General features: G+C 40.2%; 1 protein-coding gene across 2 annotated transcripts in view; it reads left to right on the forward strand.

Moving 5' to 3' along the window:
* Positions 1–15,549, forward strand: part of LOC130920284 (axin-1-like) — a 57,751-nt gene that overhangs the window by 17,301 nt on the left and 24,901 nt on the right. For both annotated transcript variants that reach the window (XM_057843382.1, XM_057843381.1), the window contains exons 3-4: positions 7–149; positions 13,965–14,652. In XM_057843382.1, the coding sequence (XP_057699365.1) occupies positions 14,035–14,652 (618 nt within the window). In that variant the 5' untranslated portion in view covers positions 7–149; positions 13,965–14,034. The remainder of the gene's footprint in view (positions 1–6; positions 150–13,964; positions 14,653–15,549) is intronic.

Here is a 15,549-nt window from a genome sequence, read left to right on the forward strand (position 1 = left end):
TTGAAGGATCGGAAGGTGCTCCTCCCAGCTGACTGATTGAATGACAGCCGGAATGAGGAGGTTGACAGGCGGCGCGCTCTCCCGGTGCCGCCGTGGGTGGAGAAGTGGACGGGAACCCCAGTGAACTCATGGGAGGTTAGAAACTGGAGGTGAGGACACTTTTCCCACCATATTTATCACTCATAAAAAAATGTAATTTCGCAATATTTATTTTTCACATGTGCAGACATGCAATTTGTCTCATCACTGAATGTAAACATATAACGTGCTTTATTAAGGTGAAGTAGTGGTTAATCAGTACAGCTTTGCTTCAATTAACCAGTTGTCGAAGATCTAGTAACCGATATTTACAAATATGTGAGGTTTTGGGCGGGAGCAAGTTGGGCGTATTGTGCAGTAGAAGCGCAATATGTACAACAGCAAATAGCAGAAATGTTTTCTGTCATTTTCAATTTTTTTTGTCATCTTAATTTAGCAACATTTATTTTATTCAGAATCATATTTGCATTATTTGTTGTTACATTTCATTTTACCCCGTTTTTTATTTTATATTTGAATGCAAAAGAAACATTTATTTTTACCATAATTTCTGACGTGTAAGGCATAATTATTTGTTACGACTGGTAGGTACAGAAATATTGGAAAAGCTTTCGTTTACTGGTACCTAAGTATTGTGAAAAGGTAGGCATTCTTCAAATATCATATGTAATGCCTTATCTTACAAAATTAAACATAATAACATTTTTGAATTCTCACCCTCAATTACATCATGACGGCCACCTAGTACGCCTGTGCATCTGATGCTTTGCGTACGGAAAACAGCAATCAATCGTCACCCAAATGTACAGTTGGAGCCAGACATTTACATATCCCCAATTAGGAGTTTAAAACAACAATTTCATGACAATATGATATTGATTCTTTGGACAATTTTACGATATTTGCTGATACAACACATTTTATTCCATTGACGGCGCTAGACGTCCGATCCATTTTGACTGGGAAAGCTTCAATCAATCAATCAATCAACTTTATTTGTATAGCACATTTAAAAATCCGCCAAGGAGACCAAAGTGCTTTACATAGCAAAACACAGCAAAATAAGTCAACTTTGAAAGATAAAACAAACACATAAAATAAAATAAATAAAAGACGAGGTCATAAACTGTCATTGCACATTAAAAGCTGACGAAAAATAAAATGTTTTAAGACGTGATTTAAAATCCGTAAGTGAGGGGGCCTGTCTAATAGTAAGTGGTAATTGGTTCCACAGCCTGGGCGCCATCACCGCAAATGCACGGTCACCCCTAAGCTTCAGCCTTGATCTTGGGACTACTAGAAGCAGGTGGTCAGCTGATCTGAGGGTTCTGGTTGGACTGTAAGGCTGAAGCAGTTCTGACAAATATGGCGGCGCAAGATTATTCAAACATTTAAAAACAAATAATAATATCTTAAAATGTATTCGGTAATGTACCGGGAGCCAGTGAAGAGATGCTAAAATTGGGGTGATATGTTCACGCCTGCGGGTTCTAGTTAGGAGTCGAGCAGCAGAGTTTTGTACAAGTTGCAGACGGGCCAGTGCCGCCTGACCGACACCTGCATACAAAGAATTACCGTAATCCAGCCGAGTTGTGACAAAAGCATGAATCAATTTTTCCATATCAGAGCGTGAAACAATAGATTTCACCTTAGCAATCTGGCGAAGCTGATAAAAACAGTCCCGAACAACACAAGAAATCTGCTTCTCAAATTTAAAATCAGCATCAAATTGGACCCCTAGATTTTTGACATAATTCTTAAGAAACGGAGACAATGAACCGAGGTCAACATTCAGGGAGGCCTGGCTACTCGGTTTGAACACCATGACTTCAGACTTACTGTCATTCAAACTTAAAAAATTACATGAGAGCCACGACTTTATATCGTTGAGGCATTCAATAAGTTGACAGAAAGTGCCATTCTGCGCCAATGGGAAATAGATCTGACAGTCATCAGCATACAAATGAAATGAAACACCATGTTTTCTAAAAACAGAACCAAGAGGCAATAAATAAAGTGAAAATAAAAGAGGGCCGAGAACAGATCCCTGGGGAACCCCATGTGGAAGCGATGCCTTTTTGGACATGAAATTGCCCATTTTCACACAAAAACTCCGTTCATTTAGGTAAGACTTAAACCATTCAAGAGCGACACCTTGAATACCCACACTGTGTTCAAGACGAGAAATTAAAATCTGATGGTCTACGGTATCAAATGCTGCAGATAAATCTAAAAGAACTAAAACAACAAACTTGCCAGAGTCTGTTGCCAGAAGTATATCATTTGATACTCTTAAAAGTGCCGACTCAGTGCTGTGGAGGGATTTAAAACCAGACTGAAATGGTTCCAAAATCTGGTTTTCTTCAAGGAATGGTAGCAGCTGACTATAGATAACCTTTTCTAGTATTTTAGAGATGTATGGAAGATGAGAAATGGGCCTAAAATTTGAACAGAGGGTGGAGTCTAGGCCTCTCTTCTTCAATAAAGGTTCTACTACTGCATGCTTAAAGTCACATGGCAATGTGCTAGTAAGGAGACTACTAGGAGTGGGAACCTCAGGGCACCTCACGATACGATACGATTCGCGATACAAGGCTCACGATAACGATTATATCACGATACAGCGATTATCGATATATTGGTCAGAAATTGGATACATGACATTCTACGATACAACTGTTGAAACGAAAAAAAAAAAGATATTTAAAAATAGAAGAAATACTGTTTAAGTCATTTATTAAACAGTGACACCTTTTCTGTGCAACATTGCTGTAAAATATAAATCTACTGCAAATTGTGCCCCTGCACATATAGAGGAAACCAACCACGACCACTGATATCGCTTGGCGAGATCATGATGAATTGCACCTTTAATTTCTTTAAAGTTTTAAATCTTTAAAAAAATAAATAAATAAAAAGTGCCGTAGGTGTCAGCAGTTGAGCTTGGAGTGGGGCAATGATAAAATTGGTGGGTCTTTTCTTCGTATATGACCTTTGTTGCTTGGTTTGAGCACTTCCACTATCTGCTTCAGCATTTAAGATGTCAGACTTGCTCAGTCACAGTCTTCCTCACCTTAAAAACAACAAAATAAAACCAAAAATATTAGCTACTTCATAGCGTTTGAGTTGAAATCCTGATTTTTTTTGTGTTGGAAGTATTGAATTAAAAAAAATATGAATTGAATGTATAGAAATTAAAAATTCAATAATTACCTATTATTAATATGTAGGCTACATTAATTATCATGCACATCACTTTCTAATTCAAACCATTTTTATAGCTTATTGTATCAAAATGACAGTAATAACAGTTTGTGTAGTAAACTAGATGGAAATTGGTTCTCAAATAATATCAAATAAATCGGTAAATTCATGTGGGCTTGTTCGATATTCATTGTCATCCAGTTTAGGGTCCTGGTTTATTTTATATTATTCAACACCAAATGTCATCAAAATAATACATGTGAATTAAAAAGTCAATTACATTGCAAAACTTTCTTACCTCAAGTGATGAAAGCGAAGCTCACAAACTCCCGTGTCCACTACGTCACCAGCTCCCAGTGAAACTTATTTTTCTTAGACAATTCTTGCATACAGCAAAGTCCTTGTTCACCTTACTTCCTTTCTTGTTGGTGTAAAATCTAAAGTGTGTCCCCATGTGTGATTTGTAGCAATATTTTTCTCATTTTTTCCTCCACCGTACAGTTAATAATTTTTAAGACGTGTGGAGCAATGATGACAAAAACCTCTTTAAATAAGCGAGGGGGAATTACATCGGAGGGGGAACCGGAGGGCTTTATATTACTAACAATGTTTTCGACAAAAGAAGAAGAAACTTGCTCAAACTGGGCGAAAACAGATGAACAGCGCATGGGAACGGAGGGATCATTGCAAAATGGTGAAATAGAGGCTCTAGTTGTAGCAACTCTGTCAATAAAGAATTGAAGAAAGCGGTCACATTTTTCATTTGATGCATCAGGATCTAGGGAAATTGGAGCATCGAGGACAGAATTGATAGTTTTGAAGAGAGCACGGGAGAGCTTGCAGCGATTATTCTGAAAAATGTGAAAGATAAGCAGTCACATCCAGACCTCCTAGTTTAAACGCATAGGAACGTCTATTGTCATCAATGGCAGGCAATTAGTCAGTACACAAGTTAACAATAATTACAGTCAGAACTCCAGACTGCAGCAAAATGGTTGCATTTTGTGACTAAAATTAGAGCCGGTGCGAGGATTTTTTTTCATCTACTTGCACTTGCTCGACAAGTAACATTGCGTTTTTTGTTTGTTTTGCCGACAAACTCCTTCACGGTTAAATCCACTAGTTTACTGTAATGTAACAAGCTGGTTTGCCAAGGAAAAATACAACAGAAGAAAAAGAAGGTGGAGGCAGGCAATGTGTGGACTCTGTAGAGCGGATTATAATCAGGCTAGCACAAAAACTTGACAGCACTTGGGAACAATGTTACACTCACCCCCTGAAACCTGCACTGCCGATCCGGGTCACGGCACCAATGTAACCGTTGTTTGCATTGAATCGCGCCGTGTGGCGCGATCCATCCCCCTCGCCCAGGTCACACGATGCGTCAGCACGGCAGGCGGATGCGCTGACCGCTAAGCCATAAGCTCAGGCTAGCAGCTTCAGTTGCCAGCACACCCACATGAAGGCATCAGGAGGGAGGTTTCCACGCACCGCACACTACGGAGCCGCGTGTACCCGTTACAATCACCCCCCTGAAACCTTCACTGTCAATCCGGGTCAAGGCACCAATGTATCCTCGCGTCAATCATCGTTCAACTTGTTAAACAGTTGCTGTGCCAACTCATTGTGTGTAAGTAAGTAGCTGGAGCGGATTTGAGTGGACTCACTTAATGAAGCATTTAAAAAAGACAAGCATTTTTCTACATTACTTTTGTTTAAAAATAATTCGGTGGCCAGTAACATGTTTAAAACTTGTCATAATTATTACATTTGAAGTGCTTAAAAACCATTTATTAAAATATAGAAATACATAAAAGATTTTTTAAAATATACTTTGGGAAAAAGGTGAAAAAACATGTCTTATACGTATCTGCTTCCAATACTAAATCTTAATAAATACGTACATCGAACACAAAAAAAAAAAGGGTGGGGTGGGGGTATTACTGCGAAAAACGAGGGATCACTGTATACTGATTGCTGTCAAAGCTCATAAAGAATAAAAAGAGTCAGAAATTTGTAGTTTTTATGCATTCATTATAAAAGTATTTACCGGTTATACAGTAAAAATTCTAGGAAAACTTTGCATTTGCTTCGATATACAGTGTGAGCCCCGAAAATGTAAAATTGGAGGCCATTGTGCTCCTAGTAAAAAAATGTTAATCTGGAGCCCTTTACTGTACAGGTAGTCATGAAAGCAATGCTTGAAACTAAAAGAAAGTAGCGCTGGCGTGACATCAAACAAGTCCGGGTACAACAAAGGGAAGCGGACTGCACATAATTGTAGTATAACGAAATGCCAGATATGCATAGCTATTACAGTGATCCCTCGTTTTTCGCGGTTAATGGGGACCAGAACCTGCCGCGATAGGCAAAAGACCGCGAAGTAGCCCCCCCCACCCCAAAAAAAATTTTGTGTGTGCAATGTATTCATTCAGATTTAACATTGGAAAGAGATACATATAAGACATATTTTTTCACTTTTTTTCCCTAAAGTATAATTAAAAAAAAAAAAATATATATATATATATATATTAAAAGATGTTTTTAACCACTTCAAATGTAATAATTATGACAAATTTTTAACATGGTACTGTCCCACCAAATTATTTTCAAACAAGGAAAAGTAGAAAAATGCTTGTCTTTATTAAATGCTTCATTAAGTGAGTCAACTCAAAACTGCTCAAACTGCTCACTTACACAGAATGAGTTGCCACAGTAACTGTTTAACAAGCTAATCGATGGATGACAGATGCATCACTTTGGGAAAAAATCCGCGATGGATTGAGGGCGCGTAGTAGTGAGGGATTACTGTACTATAGAAATCAAACGGATTAATTAGACCTAATAAATAACAAAAGTACATGACAAATCATTTACTGTACTTCCCATCAATGCTGAGAGGTGGCAGATGAGACACTGTTACGCGAGTTAAAAAAAAAAAAAAAAAAAAAAAACGAGTGGAGAAAAAACAGCGACCGAGACACACACCGTAAAATACAAACAATCCGTAATCCGGGGATTACTTGTATATCCAAAAGAATTGAAATGTTTTGAAAACTTTGTTGCGGAAACATACATACATTTTAATGAAAAACATTTTTTCTAAAAATGTAAAAGATGGCTATGTTGATGTTTTTGCTTGAAATCGTTTTGATTGAACCAACCCACCGATGTATATGGTGGAAAACACTCTGGTGAATTGAAGTTCCGCTCAGAGACCCCCAATGTGGCCAAACTACAAATTGACCTATATGCATGTGTGATACATCATTGGAAATCTTAAAACCTCAAATTTCTTGGGGAAGGAAAATTCTGAACAACAGGGCATTTAAAAAAACAGCAAAACCCTAACTGGCGGTGAGAGCACGCGACAGCAGAATTAAAGACGCCATTACTTTATATATATACTGATATTATCGCGTACTTACCTTGTGTTGATCCAAAAACTCCATGTAGCATGTATCATTAAGTGTCAACACACAGATGTGAATGGCCACAGCTGGATTTTTGGGGGTTTTATGAGTGAAACATGCTCATATAACAAGGGTCGCGATGCAGAAATTGCAGACATCAAGGAGTGGTCGAGATGTTGTTTTTCATACATTTAGCCTTTTAAACGTTTTTTTTTTTTCTTTTAAGTTTTTCTTTGTTTGGATCGATTATTATTAATTGGTGGTTGACTTAATACTTATTTACCCCACTGTATATAGCTCAACTCGTTATATAATGCAAATAAGGTTGCTTAAAAGTTGGTGGGGACAATTTGAGCATCTTGAAAAGTTGGTAGTGTTATGTCCCTACCATTAAACAAACCTACCCCGTTGATTAGACATCAATTAACGATTGTAAGCTAAAAATGATATACATTTCGAATAAATACATATAATTACTGGGCTTCTTTTTATGGCTGGGTTGAAACAAAAGTGGTTGCATGATGTCTGTAAACGGGGGTTTCCAGGGTAAAACGGACAAATTAAAAATAGTTTGGGGGTTTAATGCGCTATGAATCTGCTGTGGCAGCATTTAGACATATTGTTTTATCAAACACAACAGTTCTTTTAGATTAAAATACAGCAGTTTATTTTAAAGAGGGGTGTGAAAGCAGAAACTGCTTTTTCAGCCTTGTCTGTTTTTTCCAACATACAGTATATCAATGGATTCGGGACACCCCTAACATAAAGGCTACGTTTGAGTTTGCATACTAAAGAATATTGACTTGTGAAAAAAATTACTAGTAATTAAGTTTAAAAAACTCATCTGTAGCCAAGAATTGTGAAGTAAAAATGAATAGCGATGAACGTTCCATTCTACCCGTGTCTACTCTCTCTCCCACACTCTCTCCTTCTTGCGCGCTCTCTCTCTCCCTCGTATTATTGCCGTGGAGCCACTCGGCCACCATGGGGAGTTGAGGGGGGGAGAAAGACGTCGGCTTCATTTCTTTTTCTTTTCCCCCTCAACATTCACCCCAATGAAGCCTTACTTATGTCGCCTTGCGGAGTCCACACTCGCCGCCAGTATCCCCAATGCGGCGCGACACGGGGATCGGCCTCTCAGAGACGGTAGGACTTTTTGTGTGGAGCGAAATACACAATGTGTGTGTACGGGGAGCTCCTCGGAGCTAACGCTAACTAGCATGCTAACAGGCTAGGAGGCAGAGTGGAAAACGTGCCCCTCTTGCTTTCTTGTTTTTGTTTGCATCACGAGAGAGTTTGAACACTTTTTTTCCGGAAGGTTTCTTCCTCCCGATTAAAATGAACGCCAATGAAAGTTGCCGCGGAGTGCTTGTACTTGTGGTGCAGGGGGTCTTGTTGGATTTTTATTTTAAAATTTACGATCAGGCCATTTTATGTAGTTGTGGAGTTTGTTGCTGTAGTTCCCCCATCCCCCACACACACCGCCCCTCTCGCAAGGCCCAAGATGAATGAGATTCTCACTTCAAAGCCTTGGCACACTGTTGGTGGGCACAGCTTCAAGGCTAGTTAGCCATCTAGCTTCCATGCTAACTAGCTAGCCTCTTTACAAATTCGCTTAAATTAGTTTCAATGCGTTTTTGTATGTTTCAACAGGCTATTACTTGCTCTCAAACTATATTACTCTTTATACCTTTATAGTTTTAGCTCAGTAGTCGTACTTAGGCGGTGTGAGTCCATAGAAGACTCGCCGCTAGTGAACTTTTGCTAATAGTGGCTGACTGTCACCGTTGGACAGAATGCAACCGTGCTATTGTTTGCGTAGCATTCCGGCTATTCTTAAATCAGTTCCAGTCTAAATTCTTCTGCTATAGCTCTTTCACGGGACTAGCAACCCACTGCATGGTCAGTCAAAAAAAAAAAAAAAAAAAAAAAATTACAAACAAGAAACTTCTAAAAGTAAAAGTGAGGCCAAACGAAGCATGTATATCTTTATGTTCTCTCTCTTCGAAATATATATTTGGTTATATATTGTTTTTTTATATTGGTTTTATTGTGTTTTAACCATATTTAATGCTGTCCCATATTAGTTTATGTGGGATTAAAAAGACAAACCGATTTTCATTGGACCGGCATTTCAGTGATGAAAGTATCAATTTCATGTGACAAATATTAACTCATTGGCTGCAATTGACAGCGATAGGCATTCAATCCAGTTGAACTGGGAGGGCTGGAAGTGAATGCATTTGGTGCTAGACTTCCTAGTACAAATGGATTGGACATCTACTTGTGGAAAACCCATTTAAATTCACAGCAGAACAATAAAAAGTCCACACGATTGGGCGTCTATCATAATAAATAGCACTGAAAGAGTTAAAGGTCCTATGTTGCCCAATGACAGTGCACATTGTGATAAATGGGACATCACGCCTACCTAGGCATGCGCTGGTATGATATTCTGACGGTATTTTAACCTTAAGCCAAAACATCACGGTTTCACGCTATTGCAATTACAGCTCTAAAATGTGTTACTTTCAGATATCTGGGTTAGAAAAAAAAACTTTTTTTCTTTTGAACAGGATTTTTATTTTTCAAAACATTAGCAAATTGGAACATAGGAATAAATTTAAGTTTAAAAGATATATATTCTTAAAATAAATAAATAAATAAATAAATGCAGCTCTAAACCCACAGCCACAGCTCAACATTATTACCATCAGAGCAAAAATAATTTAATTATTATCCATAAAAGCCCGTGTGCATGACTCGTATCATGTTTACATTATACACACTCTTTCCCAACACATACAGTTGCCAGAGAGAAAAAAACACCACGTTTTACCACCACTAAACACATGAGAGTTAACTCCTTTAGCTGGTGGGAAACGTTCATGACAGTGTTTACTAGAGGTGGGAATCTTTGGGCACCTAAAGATTCGACTACGATTCAATTATAAATTGATTATTGATAACCACCCCCCCCAAGCTATTAGCTGCTTTTAATGTTTCGTACATTAGTTACAGAAATTGTACAAAAAAGCCTCTCAAAATAAACGACTATTTCAGTATCAGTAAGTTATCAGTAACTTATTTCAGTAAGTTAACAGTTCAAAACGGTAAATAAAATACTCAAGTCTCCATTCGGTATCAGCAGCTTCAAACTACATTCAATTCATTTAATGTTGTGAATCAACCGTTAAAGTTGTTAAAATTGCTCCCATTATTCCATAATTTCCCTTCTGTCTATTTTCGACATGTGAAAGTTTTAAAACTGGTTTAAAGATAGATTCAAATCATGATTTGGCCGATTTAGGAGTATTTTAGATAAAAAAGTTAATTAGGTTCGCTTGGAAGGTTTGCTACAACAGGCTTCGAGAAGTGTCCTGCATTAAGATGGCAGCTGTTTACTAACCCCAGTGAGTCTGTCATTTCGCATCTAGTTTTCTGTACATGTGCTGCTAACGCCATCGAGTCTGTCATTTCGCGTCTAGTTCTATATACATATGATATCTATTGTCTACCGTAGCATTATGTGGACGTAGTTTGTAGTGGCTGTTGGAAGCAGTCAGGTATTATTGTTTTTTTATCTAGCGGCATGAGTTGAGCCAGAGCCGTGAGTTGAGCACTGTCATTACCTGGGTAATTATAAGCATGATGTTTACTCTCGGGACGCAATGCAATCCGTTCCTCATTGCGTCCCGAAGACCACGCTGGCTTTGTTTTAGTTCCGCTTTACTTGACATATTTCAATAATCGGAATTTAGATGTTTGTGAATCGTTCTTGAATCTTCCACAGCCGGATCGCGAATAATCTAAGAATCGGAAATTTCGCACACCTCTAGTGTTTACTCACCTTTAATTTTGTATAAATCTGAAATCATATTGGAGGTATTGACTCCTAGGCAGCCAACCTCCGCAAACATGTTTTACATGTCGGTGGGTCCTCCTCCTCTAAGCTGCGGAGGTCTGTAACTTTTTTATAGCCGAAGTATTCCCATACCAGCGATTTCGTTTTCTTCAATGAGGAAAAAAGTTCAGGAGTTTCACCTCTTCCAGCCACCGTGTAGCACAGCTGACTCACTGACACTGAGCAACAACCGGTGGGTGAGGGTTGAGCCTTGCAGCTGCAAGTGCGAGTTTTCTCCATGCGCTTTTGGTATATTAAAAAAATAGTTAATACCTTGGGGACGTTGTGAGGGAATTTTTTTGCGGTTTTGAAACCTTGGCGTTTTCATTCCATGGTATACTTTGAAACCGGTAATCGGCACATGCCTACTCGTGCCACATTTGTACGGCACTTAAATGCTGAAACCAAGCAAAAAAAAAAAAAAACTGTTTAGTTTCTGTACCTGTTCAATCCGTGCCGTCTTTCACAGTCTCAGACTCAATTGATACCCGCTTCACTCCCTGGGTCTATAAAAGCTTATTTCACTTCAATAGCCCCGTGTAGCAAATAGGAAGCTAATACGAGATTGATAGGCCAGACAATCTAACTTTTGATTAAATAAGTAGTACTGACACTTAACTCATTTGCTCCCAAAAACGTATAAATGTGTTCTATTTTTAATTGTTTCAGTGTCCCAAAAACGTATTTATTCGTCTTTTACGTGTTTTTTCACAAGAGACATCTCTAGGTTCTAATGCAACTTCGCTCCAAAGCGCAAAATCCATTTTAAAGCAATACAGTAAAACTGGCCACTGGAGAGCAGGAGCACATTTGGTAAGAACTCATATCGGACCATGAAAGAAAGTTCCATCCATCCATCCATACATCCATACATCCATACATTCATACATTCATACATTCATACATTCATTCATTCATTCATACATTCATTATCTTCCGCTTATTCCGGGGTCGGGTCGCGGGGGCAGCAGCTTCAGCAGGGAAGCCCAGACTTCCCTCTCCCCAGCCACTTCAGCCAGCTCCTCCGGCGGGATTCCAAGGCGTTCCCAGGCCAGCCGAGCGACATAGTCTCTCCAGCGTGTCCTGGGTCGACCCCGGGGCCTCCCGCCGGTGGGACATGCCCGGAACACCTCTCCAGGGAGGCGTCCAGGAGGCATCCGAATCAGATGCCCGAGCCACCTCAACTGGCTCCTCTCAACGCGGAGGAGTAGCGGCTCGACACCAAGCCCCTCCCGGATGACCGAGCTTGAAAGAAAGTTAATGAAGAGAAATAGTCAGGAAACGGAAGTTGGAAGAAGTCGGAAGCGTGTGAAAAATGTGGGGAACGATGTAAAACACAAGGCACATGCCCCACACAACTTCCTTAGGTGAATTCTGTTATGAGGTAGTGGTCACTACTAGAGGTGGGAATCTTTGGGCACCTAACGATTCGATTACGATTACGATTCAGAGGCTACGATTCGATTATAAAACGATTATTGATGACATGCCCCCCTCCCGCTATTAGCTGCTAATGTTTTGTACATAAATTACAAAAACTGTAAAAAAAAAAAAAAAAAAAAAAGAAAAAAGCCTCGCAGGCTTAAATAAACGACTATTTCAGTATCAAGTTAACAGTTAAAAACAATAAATAATATACTCAAATCCCCATTTTGTATCAGCAGCTTTAAACTACATTCAATTAATTTAATGTTGTCAATCAACCGTTAAAGTAGTTAAAATTGCTCCTGTTATTCCATAATTTCTCTTTTGTCTACTTTCGACATGTGAAAGTTTTAAAGATAGATTCAAGTCAATATTATACCGATATAGGGGTATTTTAGATAATAAGTTAATTAGGTTCGCTTGGAAGGTTCGCTACAACAGCCTTGCAGGGAATTCTACTGCTTTAAGATGGCGGCCGTTTACTAACGCCCACATCTAGCTTTCTCTACATGTGCTGCTATCGCCACCGAGTCTATTCTACATCTAGTCCTATATAAATATGATATCTACCTTAACATTATGTATTGTGGACGTACTTTGTAGCAGCTTTCGGCAGCAGTCAGGTATGTTTTTTTTTTTTTATCTCGCGGCATGAGTTGAGCTAGAGCCGTGAGTTGAGCATTGGCATTACCCGAGGGGCCGGGTAATGACAAGCATGATGTTTAGCTACTCTCGCTCCGTTCCTCATTGCGTCTCGAAGACCGCGCGGCGCGCTGAGTGTGTTTTACTTCCGCTTTACTTGACATATTTCAATAATCGGAATTTGGATGTTTGTGAATCGTTCTCGAATCTTCCACGGCCGAATCGCGAATAATCTAAGAATCGGAAATTTCGCGCACCCCTAGTCACTACACAGGTCCCCACCAGAATGAACCCACACAGGACGGCAGGCGTAACCCGATTTAACGGAACGGAACAGTCGGGTTGCACGGCCGGGGCGACAGCCATGGCCACAACAGCATCATCTCACAGTTCAATAGTTTAGTTATGTGTAAATAAATTGTTACTTTGCTATCAAAAGCTCTATTTGTCTTGTTGTTTATGTTATTTTGTAGAAGGAAAGCATTATTCAGATGTCTGGGATGTCACAAAAGCAAAAAATAGCTGTGTTAAAGTCAAAGTTATGTTTGAAATGTATGCTTTTACAAAAAGCTCAATTTCTCTGTTTTTTTTCATCAGAAATTGGAAAATTGCTCAAACTAAGCTACTTTCTAATGTTGATTTCGAAAAAATGGAAAAAGATATGAACTAACTTTTTTTCCTGCTGAAAGAAGAGAGTCTAATCTTTCTTTTGGTGGGTTCCATGTTTATAAAGCAATAGAACAGAATTTTCTGTGGGCCCTGCAAAATCAGTCAAAATCCAGTAAAACGGCCGGGAGCGAAGAAGGTTGCTCCGGTGAAAATGGCTGGGAGTGAATGAGTTAATAATGTCTGACAATAGCTTTTTCGTCTACTTCTGGGAAATATTGGCTTTTATTTACATTTTTTTCTACTAGTACACACCTGTAAAATGAAATTCTGTGTCGTTTCACTTTATTAAACAAGATTCTTGCTGCTGGGATGCACATGATCAACGTGCTGTCTATCCATTTAAAGTATGAGTCTGAGTGCGGCTGTAAACTGATATTCTAGTGAAATGAGGGTCTACTTTTTCTTTTCACTGGAGTAGTGGAGGTTCTAAAGTGTAGACGGTGTCAACTCATGCAATTCAAGACAAAAAAAAATCTGCTGAGTGACAACTGTAATGTGAGAAAACATGTAAATTGAGGTACCACTCAATTTGTAACATTTTTCTTGTTGTTTGACCCACAACATAGCAGGTGGGTCATTAATGTCCTCTGTAATAATAGACTTGACACCCCCCGCCCTCTTGATTTCTTTTGTGACACCCACCGCTATTCTTGTCTCTCGTTTCGCAGGGTGAATTGTTTGTCTGCAAAATCATCGCTACAGGGGCAAGCGTGACCTCTGCTGCGCGCAACCAGAGTCATGAGCGTTGTCAGGGACTTACACGGGATCGGCTTCAGAGGCGGCGGCGGCGGGGTGGCGGCCCCGCTGAGCGCCCCGGCCCACTTCACGGAGGATGCCCCGCGGCCGCCGGTCCCCGGCGAGGAAGGCTCTGACGTGGAGCCGCCCGCGCAGTCGGCGGCCACCCGACCGGGCGCACTCTCGCAAACTTTTCCGCTTTCCATATCCGCCAAGATGGCCGACTCCTCGGGCTATGCGCCCTCCTCCTCGTCATCCGCGACACCGCGCCGCCCTGACCTGGACCTAGGCTACGAACCGGAGGGCTCGGCGTCTCCCACGCCGCCCTACTTGAAGTGGGCCGAGTCGCTCCACTCGCTGCTGGACGACCAGGAGGGCATCCAGCTGTTTCGCAACTTCCTGTGCCAGGAAGGCTGCGCCGACTTGCTGGATTTCTGGTTCGCTTGTTCGGGATTCCGCAAGACGAGTTCGGAGAAGCGGCCTAAACTGGCCAAGGCCATCTACAAAAAATACATTGTGGACGGTGGCGGCATCGTCTCCAGGCAAATCAAGCCGGCCACTAAGAGTTTCATACGAGACTGCGTAGGGAGGCCGCATCCTGACCCTGCCATGTTTGAGCAGGTATGTTTCTCACAGGACTGCCGTTACACACATGCCGAAAAAACACTTCAAGCTGCGCTTTCAGTCCTAACTCACTTAAAGAGCATACGACAGGAGAAAAAAAAGTCTTAAATAGCATTATTATGTGAATTAGAATCATATTTTGAGATGATTCTACTATATACAACAATTTAGCAAAGCGTAGATGACGAGAAATTAGTCTTTTAATCTGCCGGTTAGCCACGCCTACCATTATAGGGCTCTAGCGTCCCCAACAGGTGGATGACGTGAGCGGGAGACTGGGCTCATCGATTTTACTATTCAGCCCATTGAGGGGGAATTATTCAGAACGAGGAAAATGCGACGAAGAGAGCTGCAAAATGTAATTGTTTCAGTCTCTCTACTCCAATATTTTTACAGGATATTCTTTTTATCCAAGTATTTTTCCCCAATAGCTAAATAAATGGCTTGAGAAGGACCAGTCAGCCCGTCGAGGGGGAACTATTCACAACGAGGAAAACGCGACAAAGAGAGCTGCAAAATGTCATTGTTTCTGTCTCTTCACTTCAATATTTTTACAGGATATTCTTTTTATCCAAGTATTTTCCCCAATTGCTAAATAAATGGCATGGTCATGACAAATAACAGTCTTGTGCTAAATGGAATATGAAATAATAAAAATGCACTTATTCAGGACGACATGGCAAAATTACTCCATAATGGTCAAAACTGTCGACTTCACCTTTACTGTCGCACCTCCCGAACGATATTTTATGACACCTAAATCAGACATATGTCATTTCCCTTCCCCGGCTTCGGAGAATGTAAACAAACCAAGAGGCGTGACAGCTAGGAACAGAGTGATGTTTCAAAGTCTTCGAAGCGGAAAATCACACACCGTAATTTCCCGAATATAAC

The sequence above is a fragment of the Corythoichthys intestinalis genome, chromosome 8, assembly GCF_030265065.1.
Source record: "Corythoichthys intestinalis isolate RoL2023-P3 chromosome 8, ASM3026506v1, whole genome shotgun sequence".
NCBI classification, from domain to species: Eukaryota; Metazoa; Chordata; class Actinopteri; order Syngnathiformes; family Syngnathidae; genus Corythoichthys; species Corythoichthys intestinalis.